We start from the raw sequence: 21,739 nt of genomic DNA on the forward strand, positions 1-21,739 counted from the left end.
CCACACTATAATTGCTTTTATCAGTAGGACTCTATGTATCAGACTACCAGGAGTTTCATATCTTGAGATAGGCTATACAAGGGATATAGTAACCTGTCCCGATCACACCTGGACATATTTGTCCCTGTTATAAGGAGCATGCATAATTCACCTCATGATCAAATGCACTGACTGAGTTGTCTTTCACAATAGGTGACTGAATAGTAGGTTGTTAGTATGTGAGTGGTGCTAAGACATAGGCTGCCTACTGTATGTTGCTGGAATGCTGGTGAGATAAAGCAGAGGTCCTCATGTACCTGAAAATATTTAGGCATAAATGGCCCCGGCAAAGAGCGGAACTCTGCATCTTTAAGACAAAGCGTCATCATAGACTCACATTTCGACTTTGTAAATGACGTCAGCTGACTCCCAGCATGCACGCTGCAGCTCCAATTATTTGTAATGGCGGGTATTTCTGCATGTCATGTGAATTATATTTTTGTGTGAATTAATTGAATCGTTCATTTAGACGTTAGGGGAAAGTCTACTGTGTATTTTATCTAAGCTTTGTAGGTAACTTGAATTGAACGTGTACATTTAGGGGAAGAAGCGAAATTATCATAGTCATGCTGTCGCGGCGCACGGTTAGTGTAAGGAATTGAAACTAAGTAGCATATCAATGGTTCGAATATTTGCTGAAATGCATGGTTACAGTAGCAATGTTAGTTTAATCTAATGCATACCTCTTGGTGATCACTCACTGTCGGAAATGTTAATTGAGGATCAAAGAATGATACAATTATGGAACTGTATTAGGCTATAACCTCTAACAATTTGAATTGTATTTTTTTTAAATATTTTTTTTATTATAGAATATTCTATCTATCTGGCTGTCAGAAATGGCGGTTTTTGTGTTGAGCTCACTGTCAGTGTTTTTGTTATTGATATCAAGTTCAATTCACACCACGTGTGCCTCAAAGTTGAATATCCCCAAAGTTTTATTACCACTTGCCCGAAACACTAGAATAAACTTCACACTGGAGGCAACTGAAGGCTGTTACAGATGGTAAGTGAATATCTTTCAAAAGATGTGTACCTTTCCTACAATATTACCCGCCATGGAAACGTGTTGCATGGTCCACGCATGTATCATCTTACATACTAGGTCATTACTATGCACTGTGGCATATAACTAAATATTACATCAGAATAATGCTTTTAGTTGATAGAAAGTTAATATCTTTATGGAAGAAATAGTTTTGGCTTGGATATTATCTAACAGGCATGACCCTGTCTGGAAAGTACTGGTGATCATGCACATGAATATGAGCCCAGGCCCAGCCATATGCCCCCCATAAACTGTCCAGTGTATGATAAAAAGGGTAGCAGCAGCATAATACATGTAGATTGTGTGTGTAGAGTCAGTATACATGTGTGTGCACGTTAAGTGTGTTGGAGTGTGAGTGTGCATAGAGAGAGTGCAAAATGAAAAACTTTATGCTTTTCATTTTAGAACCTGTGCCTCATCAATCAGAGACATTTCCTGTCAAAACCTTTAATTTGATAGATAACAGCTCCCAACATGTCCTTGGGCAAAATATAATCTCTCGTAGACCGACTACGTAAACAAATGGTACCGTAGATCTGTCGTCATACATTGGGAAATGTGAGATAAGGAGTAGCATTAGTTCCGGTGCTTTGGACAAATAATGAAGCATCTTTTGAATTCAGTAACAAAATGTGACATTTGGCACAGATTTGCCTGTAACTTCAAAGAGATCGGGTGGAGCTCTTCGTTTCGGATCCTTGCTCAATCAATCTCTATTCCTTACACTTATGGACCCAAAACTTAATCGAGCATCTGACCAATTACACAAGACTTCAGTTCTGTGTTAACCGAGATTAGGCAAAATGTGAGTTATGAGACCGATTTATATATTCATCAGGTTATGCTGAATAGCACCCTGATGAAAGCAAAACACTTCCGTTTTTAATAAATAAGAGGTTATTTATCTATAAACTTAAATTGTCCCCAGAGAGTGTCTGAATACCTTTCGTACCTCCAGGTCTTCCACCAGACCGGAGGTGGCCAGCATCGAGGCTGTGGAAGTTGACGTCAGCAGACTGTGTTCCCAGAGAGCCGTCCTCCAGGCCCGCTCCACCCAGCCTTCCAGACTCACCAGCATCATACTGGCTGAGGATGTCGGTGAGTACAGTACCTGTTGGATGAAGAGAGAGAGGTGTCTTTATTGTGGCTAAGCTTTTGGTCAAACAGTCATGGAGGGCCTTTTCATCCAGCATAATACGAGACTAACGTGAACAGGTGAAATGGGCCTACCTGCTAATCCGGAAGTTCATGAGAGTAGAATTGAAATAGCATATTCTCACATAAGCTATTCTTGAGTCTCTCCATAGATGTGTTTCCATCCAATTGTTGACAGATTTTCATGTGAATATTCTCTGACTTGTTGCAGATAAGTCTGTGCTTGATGACATAGTGCACATAAAAACGAGTTTGCGGTTAAATTACCAAAAACCCCAAAATTGTTTTTACTAGTTAACCTTTTCACACATATCAACGATGGGGTGTGATCATTCTATGCAGAATACGCTCAAACTGGTGTGATTAGAACTAGAGGTCAACAGATTAATCGGCATGGCTGATTTCAAGTTTTCATACCAATCAGTAATTTGCCTTTTTGGATGCCGATTGCATTGCAATCCACGAGGAAACTGCGTGGCAGGCTTGACCACCTGTTACACGAGTGCAGCGTCAAAAGAACCTTGTGGCTGCAAGGAGCCAAGGTAAGTTGCTAGCTAGCATTAAACTTATCTTATAAAAAAAACAATCAATCTTCACAATCAGTAGTTAAATACACATGTTACTAGGTTAACTAGCGTGTCCTGCATTGAATATAATCAATGTGGTGCCTGTTAATTTATCATCGAATCACAGCCTACTTCAACTTCACCAAACGGGTGATGATTTAACAAAAGCACGTTCATGAAAAAAGCAGATAAGCGAATAAAGCACAAACGTTTCACAAATGTACCTAACGGCAGGGTAGCCTAGTGGTTAGAGCGTTGGACTAGTAACCGGAAGGTTGCGAGTTCAAACCCCCGAGCTGACAAGGTCTGTCGTTCTGCCCCTGAACAGGCAGTTAATCCACTGTACCCAGGCCGTCATTGAAAATAAGAATGTGTTCTTAACTGACTTGCCTGGTTATATAAAGGTAAAAAAAAAAAAAAATGCCTTTCTTAAAATCAATACACACAAATATATATTTTTAAAGCTGAATATTTAGTTAAAATAAATTAATATTAGCAGGCAATATTAACTAGGGAAATTGTCACTTCTCTTGCGTTCAGTGCAACAGTTTGGGCCGCCTGGCTCGTTGCGAACTGTGTGGAGACAAATTAATTAGCCAATTATGACATAACATTGAAGTGTGTGCAATGTAACAGCAATATTTAGACTTAGGGTTGCCACCCGTTCGATAAAATATGGAACGGTTCCTTATTTCATGATAGTGTCCGGATTTGACTATATTAATGACCAAAGGCTTGTATTTCTGTGTTTATTATATTATAATTAAGTCTATGATTTGACAGAGCAGTCTGACTGAGCGGTGGTAGGCAGCAGCAGGCTCGTAAGCATTCATTCAAACAGCAGTTTACTGCGTTATGCCAGCAGCTCTTAGCAATGCTTGAAGCACAGCGCTGTTTGACTTGAAGCCTATCAACTCCCAAGATTAGCCTGGCAATACTAAAGTGCCTATAAGAACATCCAATAGTCAAAGGTATATGAAATACAAATAGTATAGAGAGAAATAGTTGACGTATCATATTTCCTATAATAACTACAACCTAAAACCTTTTAACTGGGAATATTGAAGAACTGGGGATATTAAACCATCAGCTTTATATGTTCTCATGTTCTGAGCAAGGAACTTAAACATTACGCTTTTTTTACATGGCACATATTGCACTTTTACTTCCTTCTCCAACACTGTTTTTGCATTATTTAAACCATATTGAACATGTTTCATTATTTATTTGAAACTAAATAGATTTTATTTCTGTATTATATTAAGTTAATAAGTGTTCATTCAGTATTGTTGTAATTGTCATTATTAAAAATACGAAGAATCGGCCGATTAATCGGTATCGGCTTTTTTTCGTCCTCCAAGAATCTGTATCGGCGTTGAAAAATCATAATCGGTCAACCTCTAATTAGAACGCTTATTTAGAACATCCAGGTTCGATTGACTCAACAATCCACATTTTTTTTTCACAAACAGTTTATTTTTGGATGCAATGTTCAAACATTCACAGAAATAGCTACAGCATAACACAATCATCCAAACTGGAAAATGTAGGCTACATTTGTTCTAGAGCTAACTGAGGAAAGATTGATGTAACACAAGCGGTCATATTTGTATAACTCTGTTGACAGAAACTACAATATGAATTAGCTAATATCAATTACTCTTTATAATTAATCACATCACGAGTGAGCTCACCATTGATCGAAATAATTTAGTTACACACTTTCTAGAAATCGAAAGTAATCCAAGGAGGGGTAGTTTATGCATGCCGGCATGTTTTTTTTTTTCTTCCCCGCATCAACCAAAGATAGTAAGATGAGTTGTCTGTTTTATAGTATGCATGTTGAAGAGGGTGTGTCGTCTACGATCATCACTTCCCTTCATTCACTTCCGGAAGTTTACCCGAAAGATGAGAACCATTCCTTCACCTCATTATAACATATTTGGTCTGACAGAATGCATTGTATAATGTCAACAAACAAATAACTTAGCATTAGCTCATTATTATCAGTACAACCTTCAAATAAGTATTTTACATACTTCATAGGTGTACATTACAGTCTATGCAATAATCGGAATGCATTTTGTCACCAGAACTTGAAAATGAGAATAAAACTGTAAATACATAATGCTCCATACATACATACATGCAGACTGTATGCACCTACAGTAGAAACGACAACACAATATGCAGAAAATAAGGAACTTACTTTGATTGGAACTCACACATGTCCAAAGTTATTATTTGTAAGGAAAACAACAAGGAAGGCAATGTTAGCACCAGCCAGAAAATGTTCAAAATTGCGCAAGACTGCTCAAATATCTGCACACTTGATCTGCGCAAACATTAGTGAAGTGCGTGAAGAGAGAAGTTTTTTCAGGCCCAGTAAAGCCTCAAACATAAATTGTCCGTAACGCTAAAATGGGCTACTTCTATGTGAATTAATGAGGAGGTGGAACACACCTCAATTCAAACTGTTAGAAAATACAACTTAATTACAATAATTTAAAATTGACAAGTTCAAATATAGCCTATAGATAATTAGCAGGCAGCTCGTGTTAACTGTTCTGTTGCATAATAATCACATTTTGGAGCAGTGAGTGCATTCTGACATTGTGTGCATAAAACAACTCACGCTGGGGTGACCGTTAGAGATATTTGGAACTTGGCCTACCGTGTGGCGCAGTGGTCTAAGGCACTGCATCACAGTGCTAGCTGTGCCACTAGAGATTCTGGGTTAGAGTCCAAGCTCTGTTGTAGCCGGCTACGACCAGGGGACCCTTGGAGCGGCGCACAATTGGCCCAGCATCGTCCAGGTTCGAGGAAGGCTTGGTCGGCAGGAATGTCCTTGTCCCATTGCTCACTAGCGACTCTTGTGGCGGGCCGGGCGCAGTGCACACTGTCACGGTCACCAGGTGTAGGGTGTTTCAAGAAAGGGCATTGTGTCAAGAAGCATTGCGGTTTGGTTAGGTTGTGTTTCAGAGGACGCACGGCTCTCGACCTTCGCCTCCCCCGAGTCCGTACGGGAGTTGCAGTGATGAGACAAGACTGTAATTACCAATTGGATACCACAACATTGGGGAGAAAAAAATAGAATAGAGATATCTGGAACTCGTGTATGAAAAGGTTAAATGGGTTTTCATCGCATTTTCAACTCGGCCGACGGTTTGCGTTATATAGCGAATGTGCCCTCTCTGGTATTGGCATGTGCGCTCAAGCCATCTGCTCACAGATACAGTTCGGTTATAGCCTACATGATGAAATGATTATGGACAAAAGAGCGAGATTATAAAACTGTGTCAAATGGCAGCCAAGCATCGATCATCATGTCACCAGAATAACACCCTCGATATTTATTGGAAAGAAGCATCAAGCTCATCACCTTGAACTTTCACCACCTTGTGAAGTACATCATTATTTATTCAATCTGTAATCTAATAAACTGAATCAATTCCCTTGTCATAGGGGGAAGAGCACACGTGTCATCATGTGACTCAGTTTACTTCGATATAATGGTTATTATATCAATATTTTAGCACGAAAGCATTTCAACTGCCATTTCTCGCATAATTCCTTTTACACAGATGAAAAGATCCCACCATGTCTAGCGTATTTTTTTGTTGTCAACATTTGGAAAGTTTACCGACAATTTTGTATCCGACATGTGCTTTACTTGCATGAAAAGGTTGTATGGAAACTTGGTTCAAGGTAAGGACTTGTTATACTTCGGTCCATGGATGTTGAGGTGATTTAGCCTATAGGCCATCGCCAGATAATCTACTCAGTGTATTGCTTAAATCGGCCCTATGAACTACAGTACCAGTCAAATGTTTGGACACACCTACTCATTCAAGGGTTTTTCTTTATTTGGACTATTTTGTACATTGTAGAATAATAGTGAAGACTTTAAAACTATGAAATAACACATGGAATCATGTAGTAACCAAAATAAGTGATAAACAAATCTAAATACATGTTAGATTCTTCAAATAGCAACCCTTGCCTTGATGACAGCTTTGTGCACTCTTGGCATTATCTCAACTAGCTTCATGAGGAATGCTTTTCCAACAGTCTTGAAAGGAGTTCCCACATATGCTGAGCACTTGTTGGCTGCTTTCTCTTCACTCTGCTGTCCAACTCATCCCAAACCATCTCAATTGGTTTGAGGTCAAGTGATTGTGAACGCCAGGTCATCTGATGCAGGACCCCATCGCTCTCCTTGGTCAAATAGCCCTTACACAGCGTGGAGGTGTGGTTTGGGTTATTGTCCTGTTGAAAAACAAATGATAGTCTCTCAGCGTAAACCAGATGGGATGGCATATCGCTGCAGAACATTGTGGTAGCCATGCTGGTTAAGTGTTCCTTGAATTCGAAATAAATCCCAGACACTGTCACCAGCAAAGTAAATCACACCACCTCCTCCATGCTACACAGTGGGAACCACACATACTGAGATCATCCGTTCACCTACTCGGCGTCTCACAAAGACACGGCGGTTAGAACCAAAAATCTCAAATTTGTAATCATCAGACCAAAGGACAGATTTCCATCGGTCTAATCTCCATTGCTCATGTTTCTTGGCCCAAGCAAGTCTCTTCTTCTTATTGGTGTCCTTTAGTAGTGGTTTCTTTGCAGCAATTCAACCATGAACGCCTGATTTATGCAGTCTCTGAACAGTTGATATTGAGATGTCTGTTACTTGATCTCTGAAGAATTTATTTGGGCTGCAATCTGAGGTGCATTTAACTCTAATGAACAGTTTCATCTTGGCGCTTAATGGTTTTTGCGACTGCACTTAAAGAAACGTTCTGTTCTTTAAATTTTCTGCATTAACTGACCATGTCTTAAAGCAATGATGGATTGTTGTTTCTCTTTGCTTATTTGAGTTGTTCTTGCTATAATATGGACTTGGTCTTTTAACAAATAGGGCTGTCTTCTGAAAACCATCCCTACCATGTCACAACACAACTGATTGGCTCAAAGGAGAAGGAAGAAAATGAAATTCCACAAATGAACTTTTAACATTCCAGGTGACTATCTCATGACTGGTTGAGAGACTGCCCAACAGTGTGCAAGTCTGTCATCAAGGCAAAGGGTGGCTACTTTGAAGAGTAAAATATATTTGGATTTGTTTAACACTTTTTTTGGTTACAACATGATTCCACATGTGTTATTTCATAGTTTCGATGTCTTATTCTACAATGTAGAAAATAGTAAAAATAAAGATAAAACCCTTCAATGAATAGGTGTGTCCAAACTTTTGACTGGTATTGTATATGTTGAAACATTTCCCTTTCATTAGCTTCATTCGGTTTGTAAGTGCTTGGCTAGATGTAAAAAGTGCATCCCTGTGGGGCTCAGTAAAAGGAATGAAAACTGCTGCTTTACCACATTGTGCAATAGTACTGCAAGCCAGATGTTTACTCCAGCGCTATTGGCTTGTCATGGGGCAGTCATTCGTGATACAGACTGTAATTAGAGGTGCCTAACTGATAGGCCCTTTCAGATGCCTTTCTTATAATCTTCTTTAACAACAATCATGTTGAAACTGTACAGAACGGTGCAGTAATACTGAATGTAGCCCATCGCTACTCACAGCAGGACCTCTGAGATGTTTCCTTTCTTGAGTTGAATACACCTCGTACCGTATCACTCATTGCTAAGGTTTGGTGCGTTTGATGATAACTGGCTGCATTACCTGTGTGTGTGGCTGTCCCCTTCTCCTGTACTCAGTAACGGGACAGGTACTGCGCTGTGATGCCATCGTGGACATCATCAGTGAGATCCAGATAGTGTCCACCACCAGAGAGCTGCACCTGGAGGACTCACCACTGGAACTGAAGATCCACGCACTGGACTCTGAGGGTGAGGAGTGTTCAAGGATACACTGTTATGCGTTATTGGACAGCTTGTAGCATTGGTTCTCTTTTGCTCAGAGAGATTTTCGTCACGGTATGCTGTCATCACAACACTTGACATTAAGTTGCTCTATACCTACCTCTGTATTAACGGTGTACTTACTCTAGTAACATTGTATCACCATTGTTGCAACAAAGTCCTGATATTCCACTTGTGTAAACTTTTTACAATGTAATTGCTCTGCAACATGTTAATGCAATGTTCTTAGTAGAGTAATTAGAGCTTTACTACAGATATAAGAACAACTTAAAAGTGCTATCCGCTTCAGTTTAATGCATCGAGAGATCCACAGTATTGTTGTGTGGACTAGCCAGTATAATGACTTTTCCAGTAGTGATGATTGTGATCCCCCATGGCAGGCCTTCCCTGTCCTCAGGCAGTGGTTAAATGTCTCTTTGTTCTGTCTCACTGGTTCCATTTGGGCCAGGCACAGACAAACTCTGTTAAATGAGCTGGAGCCACAACCTGATTCCGTTTGATGACGGCCCCTAAGGCGCGCTGCATTTTGTTGTTTGTTTTAGCCTTTATGTGTACTACTCTCAGATCTATCAAATGGAATAGCTGAAATACCGTGTTGAAAGAGGATTATTGGTGTTTGGGCTTATAGGACTGCAACCTTTAGGGACTAGTCAAAGTGGTGTGCTGTATTTGCCGTCTTGTCCACGGGGATTTAAGTCCTTTCAACACAAATTCACAGGACAATGTTTTGCCTGTAGCAGTGTAAAATATATTTGAAAGTTGAAACTTAAATTGCACAATGTACGTTAAATCTAATCCCAAGCAATGGGTGCATGTACTTGGCCGCGTCTCTCAACCCCAAATTGTCGATTGTGCAGGAAACACCTTCAGCACTCTAGCAAGCCTGGTGTTTGACTGGACCATTGTGAAAGATGCAGACATGGATGGATTCCTTGACTCCTACAACTCATTAAGGTGCGTTTCCATGCACTCAATCATGGAGAAAACAACCTGTCTGTGAGCGTGAATGTAAAGTAGATGGTCAACAACATCATTATAACAACTGGTTTAAGGATGGCAATTCAATGCAAATTCAATCTTACCTGTGGCTTATCAAGTTATTTAAATAAAACATTTTATAATTTGCCTTGTGCCAGAATTGACCTCAAAACCTGAGGCCTATCCTATACTGAAGTAATCTTATCACAAGTCTAATATATTATCCTCTGTATGTAGAGTTTAATTGTAAGATGTCCATTTGTCACTGTCGATAATAGGCATGTAATGTGTTTTCCAATCCCTTTCCCTCCCTCAAGGGTTCTTAAATTCTCTGAGTCTACGTACACCCCCCCTGGCTACATCTCTGAGATGGAGAGAGTGGGGAAACAGGGAGATATCATCTTGGTGTCAGGACTGAAAACGGGCCACGCTAAGCTCAAGGCCAAAATCCAAGAATCTCTCTATAAGGTTTAAAAATGTCCTGAATTTCTTACCTTGTTTTTTTGAAGTAGACTGTATCATACTGTATAGTTAATAATTAAATACTGGCTCAAGGACCTCAAATCAGAAGTATTTTTTTTTTGTAGAAGCGAGGGAAGGGAACATCAGAGGGGTATAAAAACTTGAGCTTAGTTGAAGTAGTTTCCTACTATCGTCTCGGCTCGTGGCAGGCAGCAGCCCTCCGGGGGCACTAACGGCTATAAATAACAATCTGACTTGCGTAAAAGTGATGTCTCCTCTCCAGTCTTATCTGTGATGTCACAGCTAGTAGAGCCTGTCTAACCCGTCTGAAATGAGACTCCACAGTCATAGGGTAGGTGTAATATTCGATTACACAGAGCGATTACAGTACCACTGAAGGGTGTATTTACAACAGTCAATTATATACCAAAAATGTAAAGTCGTTTTTTATGTGATGATATGAAATATGATTACAAAGTTGACACAATTAGATTAATGACATGCTTTGGAGTGTTGGGAGCTATTGCTAGCGTGTGAATCATACTGTAACCGATTTGGTCTGGTTTCTCGGCATGTCAAACGGCATGTGTAGTTTGCTGTGCCGTAACTACGGTATCTACCCTTCACACAGGATGTGGGTGCAGCAGAGGTGAAACTGCTGATTCTGGAGAACATCCTACTGAGCCCTGCACATGATGTCTACCTGCTGGTGGGCACATCCATCCAATACAAGGTCCAGAAGATTAGACAGGGAAAGATCACAGGTAGGTCTGAATTTGAATCAAGTAAATGAACAATAAATTCCGTATTGAATTACGTGTGCCAAGAATGGTTAGATGGTATTCATATCACAGCTCAGGGTGGCATGTTACACATTTATGAAGTAAATAATGGCGATATTATGATAAAGAACTAACCCAGGTTAGTTCTGTTGTGTTCCAGAGTTATCCATGCCCTGTGACCAGTATGAGCTGCACCTCCAGAACAGTGTGGCTGGGCCTGATGGAAACCAAGAGCTGGCTGTGGCTAGTCTGGACCAGAGCACCTCCACGGTCAATGGCCTGCATCTGGGACATATCAACGTGGTACTGGACCATAAGAGTATCCTTTAAGACATATCACACTTTACATGATCTTGATTAGTTTTGGACTCCTCTACTGTGCTATGACATTATTTGGGACATATGCAGCAACATTTAGGCCTGTGGCAGTCATGACATTTTGTCAGCCGGTGATTGTCATACAAATAACTGCCTGTCTCATGATAATCGGCCATTAACATAAACATGTTTAGCGTCTCCGGCTTCCACACATAGCCTACAAGCCATTGATGTGAACCTTTGGAACATAATCTAATAAATCCATTTAATATAGACTACACCATCACAATAAATCCATTATTTATTTTAGGCAGGTCTAAAGAAACATGATATGAAGAAAATGCAGCCTATTTCAGAAGAACAGAATTGCATATTCTGAGTCATCCTTATGTTAAGTCCTGATCTGGCTGTCATATGGCTGTGGGCTACACTAGTTAATTTAGCAGACAATATTTGCTTAATTCCATTGGTGTTATTTTATTTTATAGTAGGAACAATACAATTGAACATAGCTGAATAAAATAGAAAGGATATTTTCCCCTAATGATTTCTGAGGGAGTGTGCACATGCGGCTATTCTGTGTTGAGCTGTTAAACAAAGAAACCGGTACTCCTGTATGCTTAATTTAGTTATTTATGCAACTTTAGTTGAGATAGAAATGTTAGGCTATATGTTTTGATTTCTAATACATTCGAAGGCTGCATGATGCGACTGATGCTGATTTGAAAAAAGTTCCATGAAAGATGAGCACTTCATTTTTTTATATTCCAGGTACGCTACACTGGTTGTAAAGCGGATGAATGTGCTTAATTTGAAGAATTGAGCAATAAATATAGCCGCATGAGAAAGCTGGGATCCTGTTTTAAATAGTGGCCAGTCAAAACTCTGTTTTCATACATGATTGCGCAATGACGGGCTTATAAGAGCACGTTTCACTAGGCTTTGTAGGCTATGGACTCTCAAACCATGTTCCAGGGGTCTTGGGCCTATAGGCATTGTGATTACAAACCTTTTCAAAACATGTAGGCCTATGGGCTCGGCTACATGGTGCATGGGACTGATTTGGAAAAAGTGACAAAAGTATCTTAGACTGCACACACTGGCCATCGTTCGCAAGTGATATTGTCATCCATCAGACAATTCTCAAATGTAATCTTGTCTTTAAATTGACCAAATAATATGTGTGATATTAGTTTAGATTTAGAATGTTCCATTATCATGCATGCACCTGTCATATACACTAGCATTTGCATTGATGTCAGAGTGATTAGAGGGACAATAAAAGGCAGAGTACTGACCATTAGCAAGTTAGGCTACTAATGACCATCAGTGGCATCAGAGCACAGTTTTGGAGAAGCCTAGTTACTGTGACTCAACGGTCATGTGGAATTTGACTGCGGTCATGATTTGTGACTGCCGGTGTGTCGTTAATACGGTCACCGTAACAGCCCTACTCATGTCACAACACTTGTCACATCAACAGGGTTGCGTAATGGTTATTGTAATGACATGCAATGGTGTGTAACATGAATGGTGCACTGTGTAGGAAGGGAGTAATGGTGAAGTTTAGTGTTCCATTCTATCTTATAATCTGTATGGTTTGAGCCCTGAATACTGATTGGCTGACAGCTGTGGTATATCAGACCGTATACCACAGGTATGATTAAACATGTATTTTTACTGTTCTAATTACTTTGGTAACCAGTTTATAATAGCAATAAGGCACCTCATGGGTTTGTGGTATATGGCTAATATACCACAGCTAAGGGCTGTATCCAGGCACTCTGCATCGCGTCTTGCCCATGAACAGCCCATATACCACACCCCCTTGGGCCTAAATATATCCTCCTCAGTGGATTGCAGTGCTTTATCTGTATATATAGAGGAGGTGAGTGTGCCTAGTGGAGCAGAGACGGGCAGTAATATAACAGGACTTGACAGACTGACGAGCTAAAGCTCTACTTAACTTCATATGGCTGCAGGGGCAGTATTGAGTAGCTTGGATGAAAAGGTGCCCATTGTAAACGGCCAGCTCCTCAGTCTCAGTTGCTAATATATGCATATTATTATTAGTATTGGATAGAAAACACTCTAAAGTTTCCAAAACTGTCAAAATATTGTCTGTGAGTATAACAGAACTGATATTGCAGGCGAAACCCTGAGGAAAATCTAAACAGGAAGTGGCTTCTATTTTGAGAACTCCATATGCCATAGCCTCCCTTTGCTGGATTTAAAGGGATATGAACCAGATTCCTTTTCCTATCGCTTCCTCAAGGTGTCAACAGTCTTCAGACACAGTTTCAGGCTTTTATTTTGAAAAATGAGCCAGAACGATAACATCGCGTCAAGTGGTCACATGAGTTTTGCTAGCGCAACAGAGTTTGGATAGATATTGCTTTTCCCTCCTACTGTGAAAGACATTTGCGGTTGATATATTATTGATTATATATTTTAAAAACAACCTGAGGATTGATTATAAAAAATGTTTGACATGTTTCTGTGGAATTTTTGTCTGCGTTGTCGTGACCGCTCTTTCCTCTGGATTTCTGAACATAACGCGACAAACGGAGGTATTGTGGATATAAAAATAATCTTTATGGAACAAAAGGAACATTTGTTGTGTAACTGCGAGTCTCGTGAGTGAAGATCATTAAAGGTAAACGATTAAATTGATTGCTTTTCTGATTTTTGTGACCGAGCTGCCTGATGCTAAGTGTACTTAATGTTTTGTCATGCGATCGATAAACTTACACAAACGCTTGGATTGCTTTCGCTGTAAAGCATAATTTCAAAATTTGACACGACAGGTGGATTAACAAAAGGCTAAACTGTGTTTTCCTGTATTGCACTTGTGATTTCATGAATATAAATATTTGTAGTAATATTTATTGAATGTAGCGCTATGCTATTCAGCGGTTGTTGATGACACTTATCCCGTTAGTGGGATTGCAGCCATAACAAGTTAAGACCCTACCCCAGCAAGTTGTATTGTGCACATGACAAACACGAGACATGAACCGTGTTGTCAGTATAACAAAAAACGGTCCCAGAATGCCACTCTTTGTGTACCTAACGTTATTGTCCTTAATAACAATTGCTCAGGCCTTCGCATGCAAGGGGTGTCTCGCCTGCCCAACGGGACTCTGTATGTGGTGGAACCAGGATACTTGGGTATGTTTGCATGCTTTCATCCTTGTGTATTATTTAATTTTTAAGTAAAACATTCCAGTTCAAATTTGAACTCGTATTGTCTTTTTCCCCAAGGATTTAAGATTAATCCTGGAGAGAGCTGGGTCCTGGAAACAGGACGAGTGTATAATATCCTCATTGAAGTGTTTGACAAGTCAAGCAATAGGATTTACCTATCTGATGTAAGTAAGCTCTGCCTAAGTTGTCTTAATTCTATACCGTTATTGATTGATCTGTTTGTTAAATCTGTAACACTGTCACTCTTCTCACTCATAAAATGGAAAACCTAATTTATTGATGTTGATGTTTAATCAACTGCAGACTGAAATACAGCTGGTAGACATAAAAATACTGGAAAGGAAGATTTAGGACATTTTTGGCCTACATCATTTGTCCTATTTGATGGTTGTTTTTTTCCACACTTTAAAACAGTTCTTCTCTGTCTTATTTCCTTCTGTATTTTTAAGTGCTACTCTCTTGATTGTTTCTGTCTGCAGAACATTCGGATCGAAGCTGCCTTCCCAGAGGAGTACTTTGAGATTCTGGAGTCCTCCCTGAATGGGTCCTACCACCGTGTCAAGGCTTTGAAAAACGGGCTAACACTAATTGAAGCTGTGCTCAAATCTGTGGTGGATCAAGTGAGTTTTGGCATAACCTTGAATTAGTTTCTTCGCAGATATTTTGAGTGTGTTATCTTATATCCAACTGTGGGAGATCATTATAATTAGTTAGAAATAGCTTGGTTATGTCTTAAGTTAACAAGGTTGTTGTTTTTCTGTTCTAGAATGGAAGAGTCCATGAGCTGGCCAACACAGTCCATAATGAACAGGATGTAGAAATGTACAATCCCATAGTCCTCAGTCCCAGTATCCTCACGTTTCCATGGCAGCCGAAGGTTGGAGCCTACCAGTACACAATACAGGTAGTTGTCCATTTTTAATACAAGCCAGTCTAGAATCATTCAGTATGTGTTCACTGATACCCTTCTTTTGGAACCCATGTTGCTGAAGAATCTCTCAAGTCAGCCAATAGAATTGCATCAAGTTGTGTGTTTATGAATATATTTAGTAGGGTTGACCCCCATGTAGTCGACTGGTCTATTGTTTGGTCGATAGGCTGTTGGTCAACAGAGATTTCTTTAGTCAAGCAGTAGCAAAAAATTATAATAATTGAATGGTGTACCTGTCTGATTCGCAGCATTTTATTATTAGTATTGGATAGAAAACACTCTAAAGTTTCCAAAACGGTCAAAATAATATCTGTGAGTATAACAGAACTGATATTGCAGGCGAAACCCTGAGGAAAATCAAAACAGGAAGTAGCTTCTATTTTGAGAACTGCATATGCCATAGCCTCCCTTTGCTGGATTTAAAGGGATATGAACCAGATTCCTTTTCCTATCGCTTCCTCAAGGTGTCAACAGTCTTCAGACACAGTTTCAGGCTTTTATTTTGAAAAATTTGCCAGAACGATAACATCGCGTCAAGTGAAAAACGAGCCAGAAAGACGACATCGCGTCAAGTGGTCGCATGAGTTTTGCTCGCGCAACAGAGTTTGGACAGCCATTGCTTTTCCCTCTCCTACTGATAGACATTTGCGGTTGATATACACTGCTCAAAAAAATAAAGGGAACACTTAAACAACACAATGTAACTCCAAGTCAATCACACTTCTGTGAAATCAAACTGTCCACTTAGGAAGCAACACTGATTGACAATACATTTCACATGCTGTTGTGCAAATGGAATAGACAACAGGTGGAAATTATAGGCATTTAGCAAGACATCCCCCAATAAAAGAGTTGTTCTGCAGGTGGGGACTACAGACCACTTCTCAGTTCCTATGTTTCCTGGCTAATGTTTTAGTCACTTTTGAATGCTGGCGGTGCTTTCACTCTAGTGGTAGCATGAGACAGAGTCTACAACCCACACAGGTGGCTCAGGTAGTGCAGCTCATCCAGGATGGCACATCAATGCGAGATGTGGCAAGAAGGTTTGCTGTGTCTGTCAGCGTAGTGTCCAGAGCATGGAGGCGCTACCAGAAGACAGGCCAGTACATCAGGAGACGTGGAGGAGGCCGTAGGAGGGCAACAACCCAGCAGCAGGACCGCTAACTCCACTTTTGTGCAAGGAAGAACAGGAGGAGCACTGCCAGAGCCCTGCAAAATGACCTCCGGCAGGCCACAAATGTGCATGTGTCTGCTCAAACGGTCAGAAACAGACTCCATGAGGCTGGTATGAGGGCCTGACGTCCACAGCTGGGGGTTGTGCTTACAGCCCAACACCGTGCAGGACGTTTGGCATTTGCCAGAGAACACCAAGATTGGCAAATTCGCCACTGGCGCCCTGTGCTCTTCACAGATGTGCTCAGTGTGAACCTGCTTTCATGTGACAGTCTGGAGACGCCGTGGAGAACGTTCTGCTGCCTGCAACATCCTCCAGCATGACCGGTTTGGCGGTCGGTCAGTCATGGTGTGGGGTGGCATTTCTTTGGGGGGCCGCACAGCCCTTCATGTGCTCGCCAGAGGTAGCCTGACTGCCATTAGGTACCGAGATACGATCCTCAGACCCATAGTGAGACCATATGCTGGTGCGGTTGGCCCTGGGTTCCTCCTAATGCTAGACCTCATGTGGCTGGAGTGTGTCAGCAGTTCCTGCAAGAGGAAGGCATTGATGCTATGGACTGGCCCGCCTGTTCCCCAGACCTGAATCCAATTGAGCACATCTGGGACATAATGTCTCGCTCCATCCACGTTGCACCACAGACTGTCCTGGAGTTGGCGGATGCTTTAGTCCAGGTCTGGGAGGAGATCACTCAGGAGACCATCCGCCACCTCATCAGGAGCATGCCCAGGCATTGTAGGGAGGTCATACAGGCACGTGGAGGCCACACACACCACTGAGCCTCATTTTGACTTGTTTTAAGGACATTACATCAAAGTTGGATCAGCCTATAGTGTGGTTTTCCACTTTAATTTTGAGTGTGACTCCAAATCCAGACCTCCATGGGTTGATAAATTTGATTTCCATTGATAATTTTTGTGTGATTTTGTTGTCAGCACATTCAACTATGTAAAGAAAAAAGTATTTAATAAGAATATTTCATTCATTCAGATCTAGGATGTGTTATTTTAGTGTTCCCTTTATTTTTTTGAGCAGTGTATTATCGATTATATATTTTAAAAACAACCTGAGGATTGATTATAAAAACATTTTTGACATGTTTCTGTGGACATTACGGAAACTATTTGGAATTTGTCTGCGTTGTCGTGACTGCTCTTTCCTGTGGATTTCTGAACATAACACACCAAACAAACAGAGGTATTTTGGATATAAAAATAATCTTTATCGAACAAAAGGAACATTTGTTTTGTAACTGGGAGTCTCGTGAGTGAAGATCATTAAAGGTAAACGATTAATTTGATTGCTTTTCTGATTTTCGTGACCAAGCTACTTGATGCTAAGTGTACTTAATGTTTTGTCATGCGATCGATAAATTTACACACGCTTGGATTGCTTTCGCTGTAAAGCATAATTTCAAAATCTGACACGACAGGTGGATTAACAAAAGGCTAAACTGTGTTTTCCTGTGTTGCACTTGTGATTTCATGAATATGGCGCTATGCAATTCAGCGGTTGTTGATGACAATTATCCCGTTAACTTGTTATGGCTGCAATCCCGTTAACAGGTGTGCCTTAAATTTAATTTATGGAATTTCTTTCCTTCTTGCATTTGAGCCAATCGGTTGTCTTATGAGAAGGTAGGGGATGGTATACAGGAGATGGCCCCATTTAGTAAAAGACCAAGTCCATATTATGGCAAGAAGAGCTCAAATAAGCAAAGAGAAATGACACTCCATTACTTTAAGACATGAAGGTCAGTCAATCTGGAACATTTCAAGAACTTTGAAAGTTTCTTCAAGTGCGGTCAGAGAAATCATATTGTAATCTGACAGCACACACAATATGTATGCAGCGCGTGTTCCTTACCTTCTTTTTCTTGATCTCCAGTTTTATCCACAACTAGTCAAATGTTTTCCAAACATCCGACTTCTCCTTTACCTCGAGCAACCAGTGAAGTTCTACTATTGGTCACGTGCATTGCATGTGATGCATACATGCGTCACATAAAGGGTTGAGGGAATAGGGAATGTTTTTCCAAAATGAATGAGGGATTTCAGTAACAGAACTTTTCAGTCAGAAATGGCTGTAATTGCAGTGCTTTCGGGAAAGTATTCAGAGCCTTTGACTTTCTCCAGATTTTTTTTTACGTTACAGCCTTATTCTAAAATGTATTGTTTTTTCCCCCTCATCTACACACAATACCCCATAATGACAAAGCAAAAACTTAGAGATAAAAAAAATGGAAATGTCACATTTACATAAGTATTCAGACCCTTTACTCAGTACTTTGTTGAAGGACCTTTGGCAGCAATTACAGTCTCGAGTCCTCTTGGGTATGACGCTACAAACTTGGCACACCTGTATTTAGGGAGTTTCTCCCATCCTCTCAAGCTCTGTCAGGTTAGATGGGGAGTGTCGCTGCACAGCTATTTTCAAGTTTCTCCAGAGATGTTCAAGTCTGGGCCACTAGATCATTCGGAGACTTGTCCCGAAGCAAGTCCTGCATTGTATTGGCTGTGTGTTTAGGGTCGTTGTCCTTTTGGAAGGTGAACCTTTTCCCCAGTCTGAAGCCCTGAGCGCTCTGTAGCAGGTTTTCATCTAGGATCTCTACTTTGCTCCGTTCATCTTTCCCTCAATCCTGATTAGTCTCCCATTCCTTGCCGCTGAAAAACAACCCCACAGCATGATGCTGCCACTACCCCGTTTCATCGTAGGGATGGTGGCAGGTTAACCTTCAGACATGACGCTTGGCATTCAGGCCAAAGAGTTCAATCTTGATTTCATCAGCCCAGAGAATCTTTAGGTGCTGTTTGGCAAACTTTTACTGAGGAGTGTCTACTGTCTGCACACACTACCATACAGGCCTGATTGGTGGAGTGCTCTGCAGAGATGGTTGTCCTTCTGGAAGGTTCTCCCATCTTGACAGAGGAACTCTGGAACTCTGTCAGAGTGACCATCGGGTTCTTGGTCACCTTCCCGACCAAGGTCCTTCTCCCCCGATTGCTCAGTTTGGCCTGGCGGCTAGATCTAGAAAGAGTATTGGTGATTCCAAACTACTTCCATTTAAGAATGATGGAGGCCACTGTGTTCTTGGATCTTCAATGCTGCATAAATGTTTTGGTACCTTTCCCCAGATCTGTGCCTCAGCACAATCCTATATTGGAGCTCTACGGACAATTCCTTCGACCTTATGGCTTGGTTTTCCCCCTGACATGCACTGTCAACTTTGGGACCAAAATAGACAGGTGTGTGCCTTTCCAAATCATGTCCAATCAATTGAATTTACCACAGGTGGACTTCAATCAAGTTGTATAAACATTTCAAGGATGATCATTGGAAGCAGCATGCTATTTTCTGAATATTTTCTTTATTTTTGTAAAAACCTATTTTCGCATTGTCATTATGGGGTATTATTGTATGTAGATTTTAGAATAAGCCAGTAACGTAACAAAATGTGGAGAAAGGGTCTGAATACTTTCCGAATGCACTATATGCTACTTGTCAACTAGTAAAACTGGCTAAGTATGTACTGTATAGATGTAGTGGAGAAAGAGGCCACAAAGAGTGCGAGGAGTGTCCATTATGCATCAACAGATTACTTATGTTGCTTGTGTAGCTCTGAAATGTGGTCTTGATGGCTCAGTTTGTTGAAAAAATACTGGGAACACCAAACTGCTGTGTGACTCTCTACATGAATTAATTTGCAATGCAACCATAATAGAATGATCATAGGAGACACAAAGCTATGTGAATCTGAGTATGATCCTATTAAAAAAATCAACTCTTCCCTTCAATTTCTAGCACGACCTCCTAAGAACAATATGATACAAAGCCACACTGAGCAGCATAGCAGGCCAATTTGATAAATCCCCAACTAATAAACATTTCTAAAATCCTGTTTTCTCTTTGTCATTATGGGGTATTGTGTGTAGATTGAGGGCATTTATTTTCTTTAATCCTTTAGAATAAGTCTGATGTTATAAAAGGGAAGGAGTGTAAATATACACTTTCTGAATGCACTGTATGTTGCAGTTTCAGCAACATGGATGATAAACTGTGCCGCAAGTCTGAGCACAGTCAAATCAATTACGGTCAGACTCCCTCTAGTAATTTGTGTCTTAATTATTTCATCAAACCGTGCGCTTTATGATGACATAAAGAGCATTGTGTTGAAGACTGCGATTTCTACAGTCAGAATGGCAGAATGGTGAACTTACTAAATGACGAGTTGACTGTGTGATATTAGGTTGCTTCTTGTGTAAATATTTTCAGTCTGGATTTGAATGATTTGTATTTGGTTGACCTATATTTCTTTGGGGGTGGGGACAGCGCTAATATTTAGACATTTCTTTTCTGAATCCTCTTTCATTACTTCTTATTACTACCTTCTAATTTGTACAAGGCTCAAAATGACAAAAGTTGAAGTGTCTCTTGATGTTGGTTTATTTACCCATGTTGCATTGTGTCCCAGGCAGCAGGAGGCAGTGGGAATTTCAGCTGGTCCTCCTCTAACCTAGCCGTTGCCACAGTGACAGTCAAAGGAGTGATGACGACCGTCAGTGACATCGGCGTCAGTGTGGTGTACGCCCATGATGTACGCAACCCAATGCACTATGGCGCAATGAAGGTGAGACTGTGTGTGTGTATATATAGATAGCCCCCCACTCTTCATTTTACAGAATAACCTCATTACATATTGTCTTTTTGAACTGATATTAAAACTGTACTGGTTAGTATATCTATAATGTTTGGAAGAATGTTACGTCAATTAAAATAATTAAACAAGTTAAACAAATTTAGCAAGAACTGTTACCATTGTCTGGACTTCAGCTTACTGCCCTTCTATCCCCCATCCCCAGGTGTATGTGGTAGAGCCGGTGGGGATGGACTTCTCTCCCTGCCCGGTGGAGGCCCGTGTGGGGCTGGTGCTGGAGCTGCCCCTCCGGATCTTTGGCTTGCTAGGGGAGGGGGGAAAGTGGGGAGTGGAGCAGCGGGTGATGCTGAGTGACTGCAGTCACTTTGACCTGCAGGTGGAGGAGGAGACCCAGGGAGTGTTCCAGCTGCTGGAGGGTGAGGCATTCCCCCATACTCTGCTCATAAAAACCTACAGTTTAAAACCCTGACAATACTTTACCTAGCTTGGGGGCAGAGCCTTCAAAAAGACCCTCTGTAGTGTTCAAC

At 40.8% G+C, this 21,739-nt stretch overlaps 1 protein-coding gene across 1 annotated transcript in view; it reads left to right on the forward strand.

Moving 5' to 3' along the window:
• The first annotated feature begins 408 nt into the window (after positions 1-408).
• Positions 409-21,739, forward strand: part of nup210 (nucleoporin 210) — a 57,017-nt gene continuing 35,686 nt past the window's right edge. Inside the window, exons 1-13 of the mRNA XM_031793946.1 lie at positions 409-1,045; positions 2,046-2,185; positions 8,542-8,673; positions 9,564-9,660; positions 10,002-10,152; positions 10,778-10,910; positions 11,089-11,247; positions 14,349-14,417; positions 14,511-14,617; positions 14,933-15,073; positions 15,220-15,357; positions 21,030-21,185; positions 21,418-21,628. Of these exons, the coding sequence (XP_031649806.1) occupies positions 879-1,045; positions 2,046-2,185; positions 8,542-8,673; positions 9,564-9,660; positions 10,002-10,152; positions 10,778-10,910; positions 11,089-11,247; positions 14,349-14,417; positions 14,511-14,617; positions 14,933-15,073; positions 15,220-15,357; positions 21,030-21,185; positions 21,418-21,628 (1,801 nt within the window). The 5' untranslated portion in view covers positions 409-878. The remainder of the gene's footprint in view (positions 1,046-2,045; positions 2,186-8,541; positions 8,674-9,563; positions 9,661-10,001; positions 10,153-10,777; positions 10,911-11,088; positions 11,248-14,348; positions 14,418-14,510; positions 14,618-14,932; positions 15,074-15,219; positions 15,358-21,029; positions 21,186-21,417; positions 21,629-21,739) is intronic.

The sequence above is a fragment of the Oncorhynchus kisutch genome, linkage group LG17, assembly GCF_002021735.2.
Source record: "Oncorhynchus kisutch isolate 150728-3 linkage group LG17, Okis_V2, whole genome shotgun sequence".
Taxonomy (NCBI): Eukaryota; Metazoa; Chordata; class Actinopteri; order Salmoniformes; family Salmonidae; genus Oncorhynchus; species Oncorhynchus kisutch.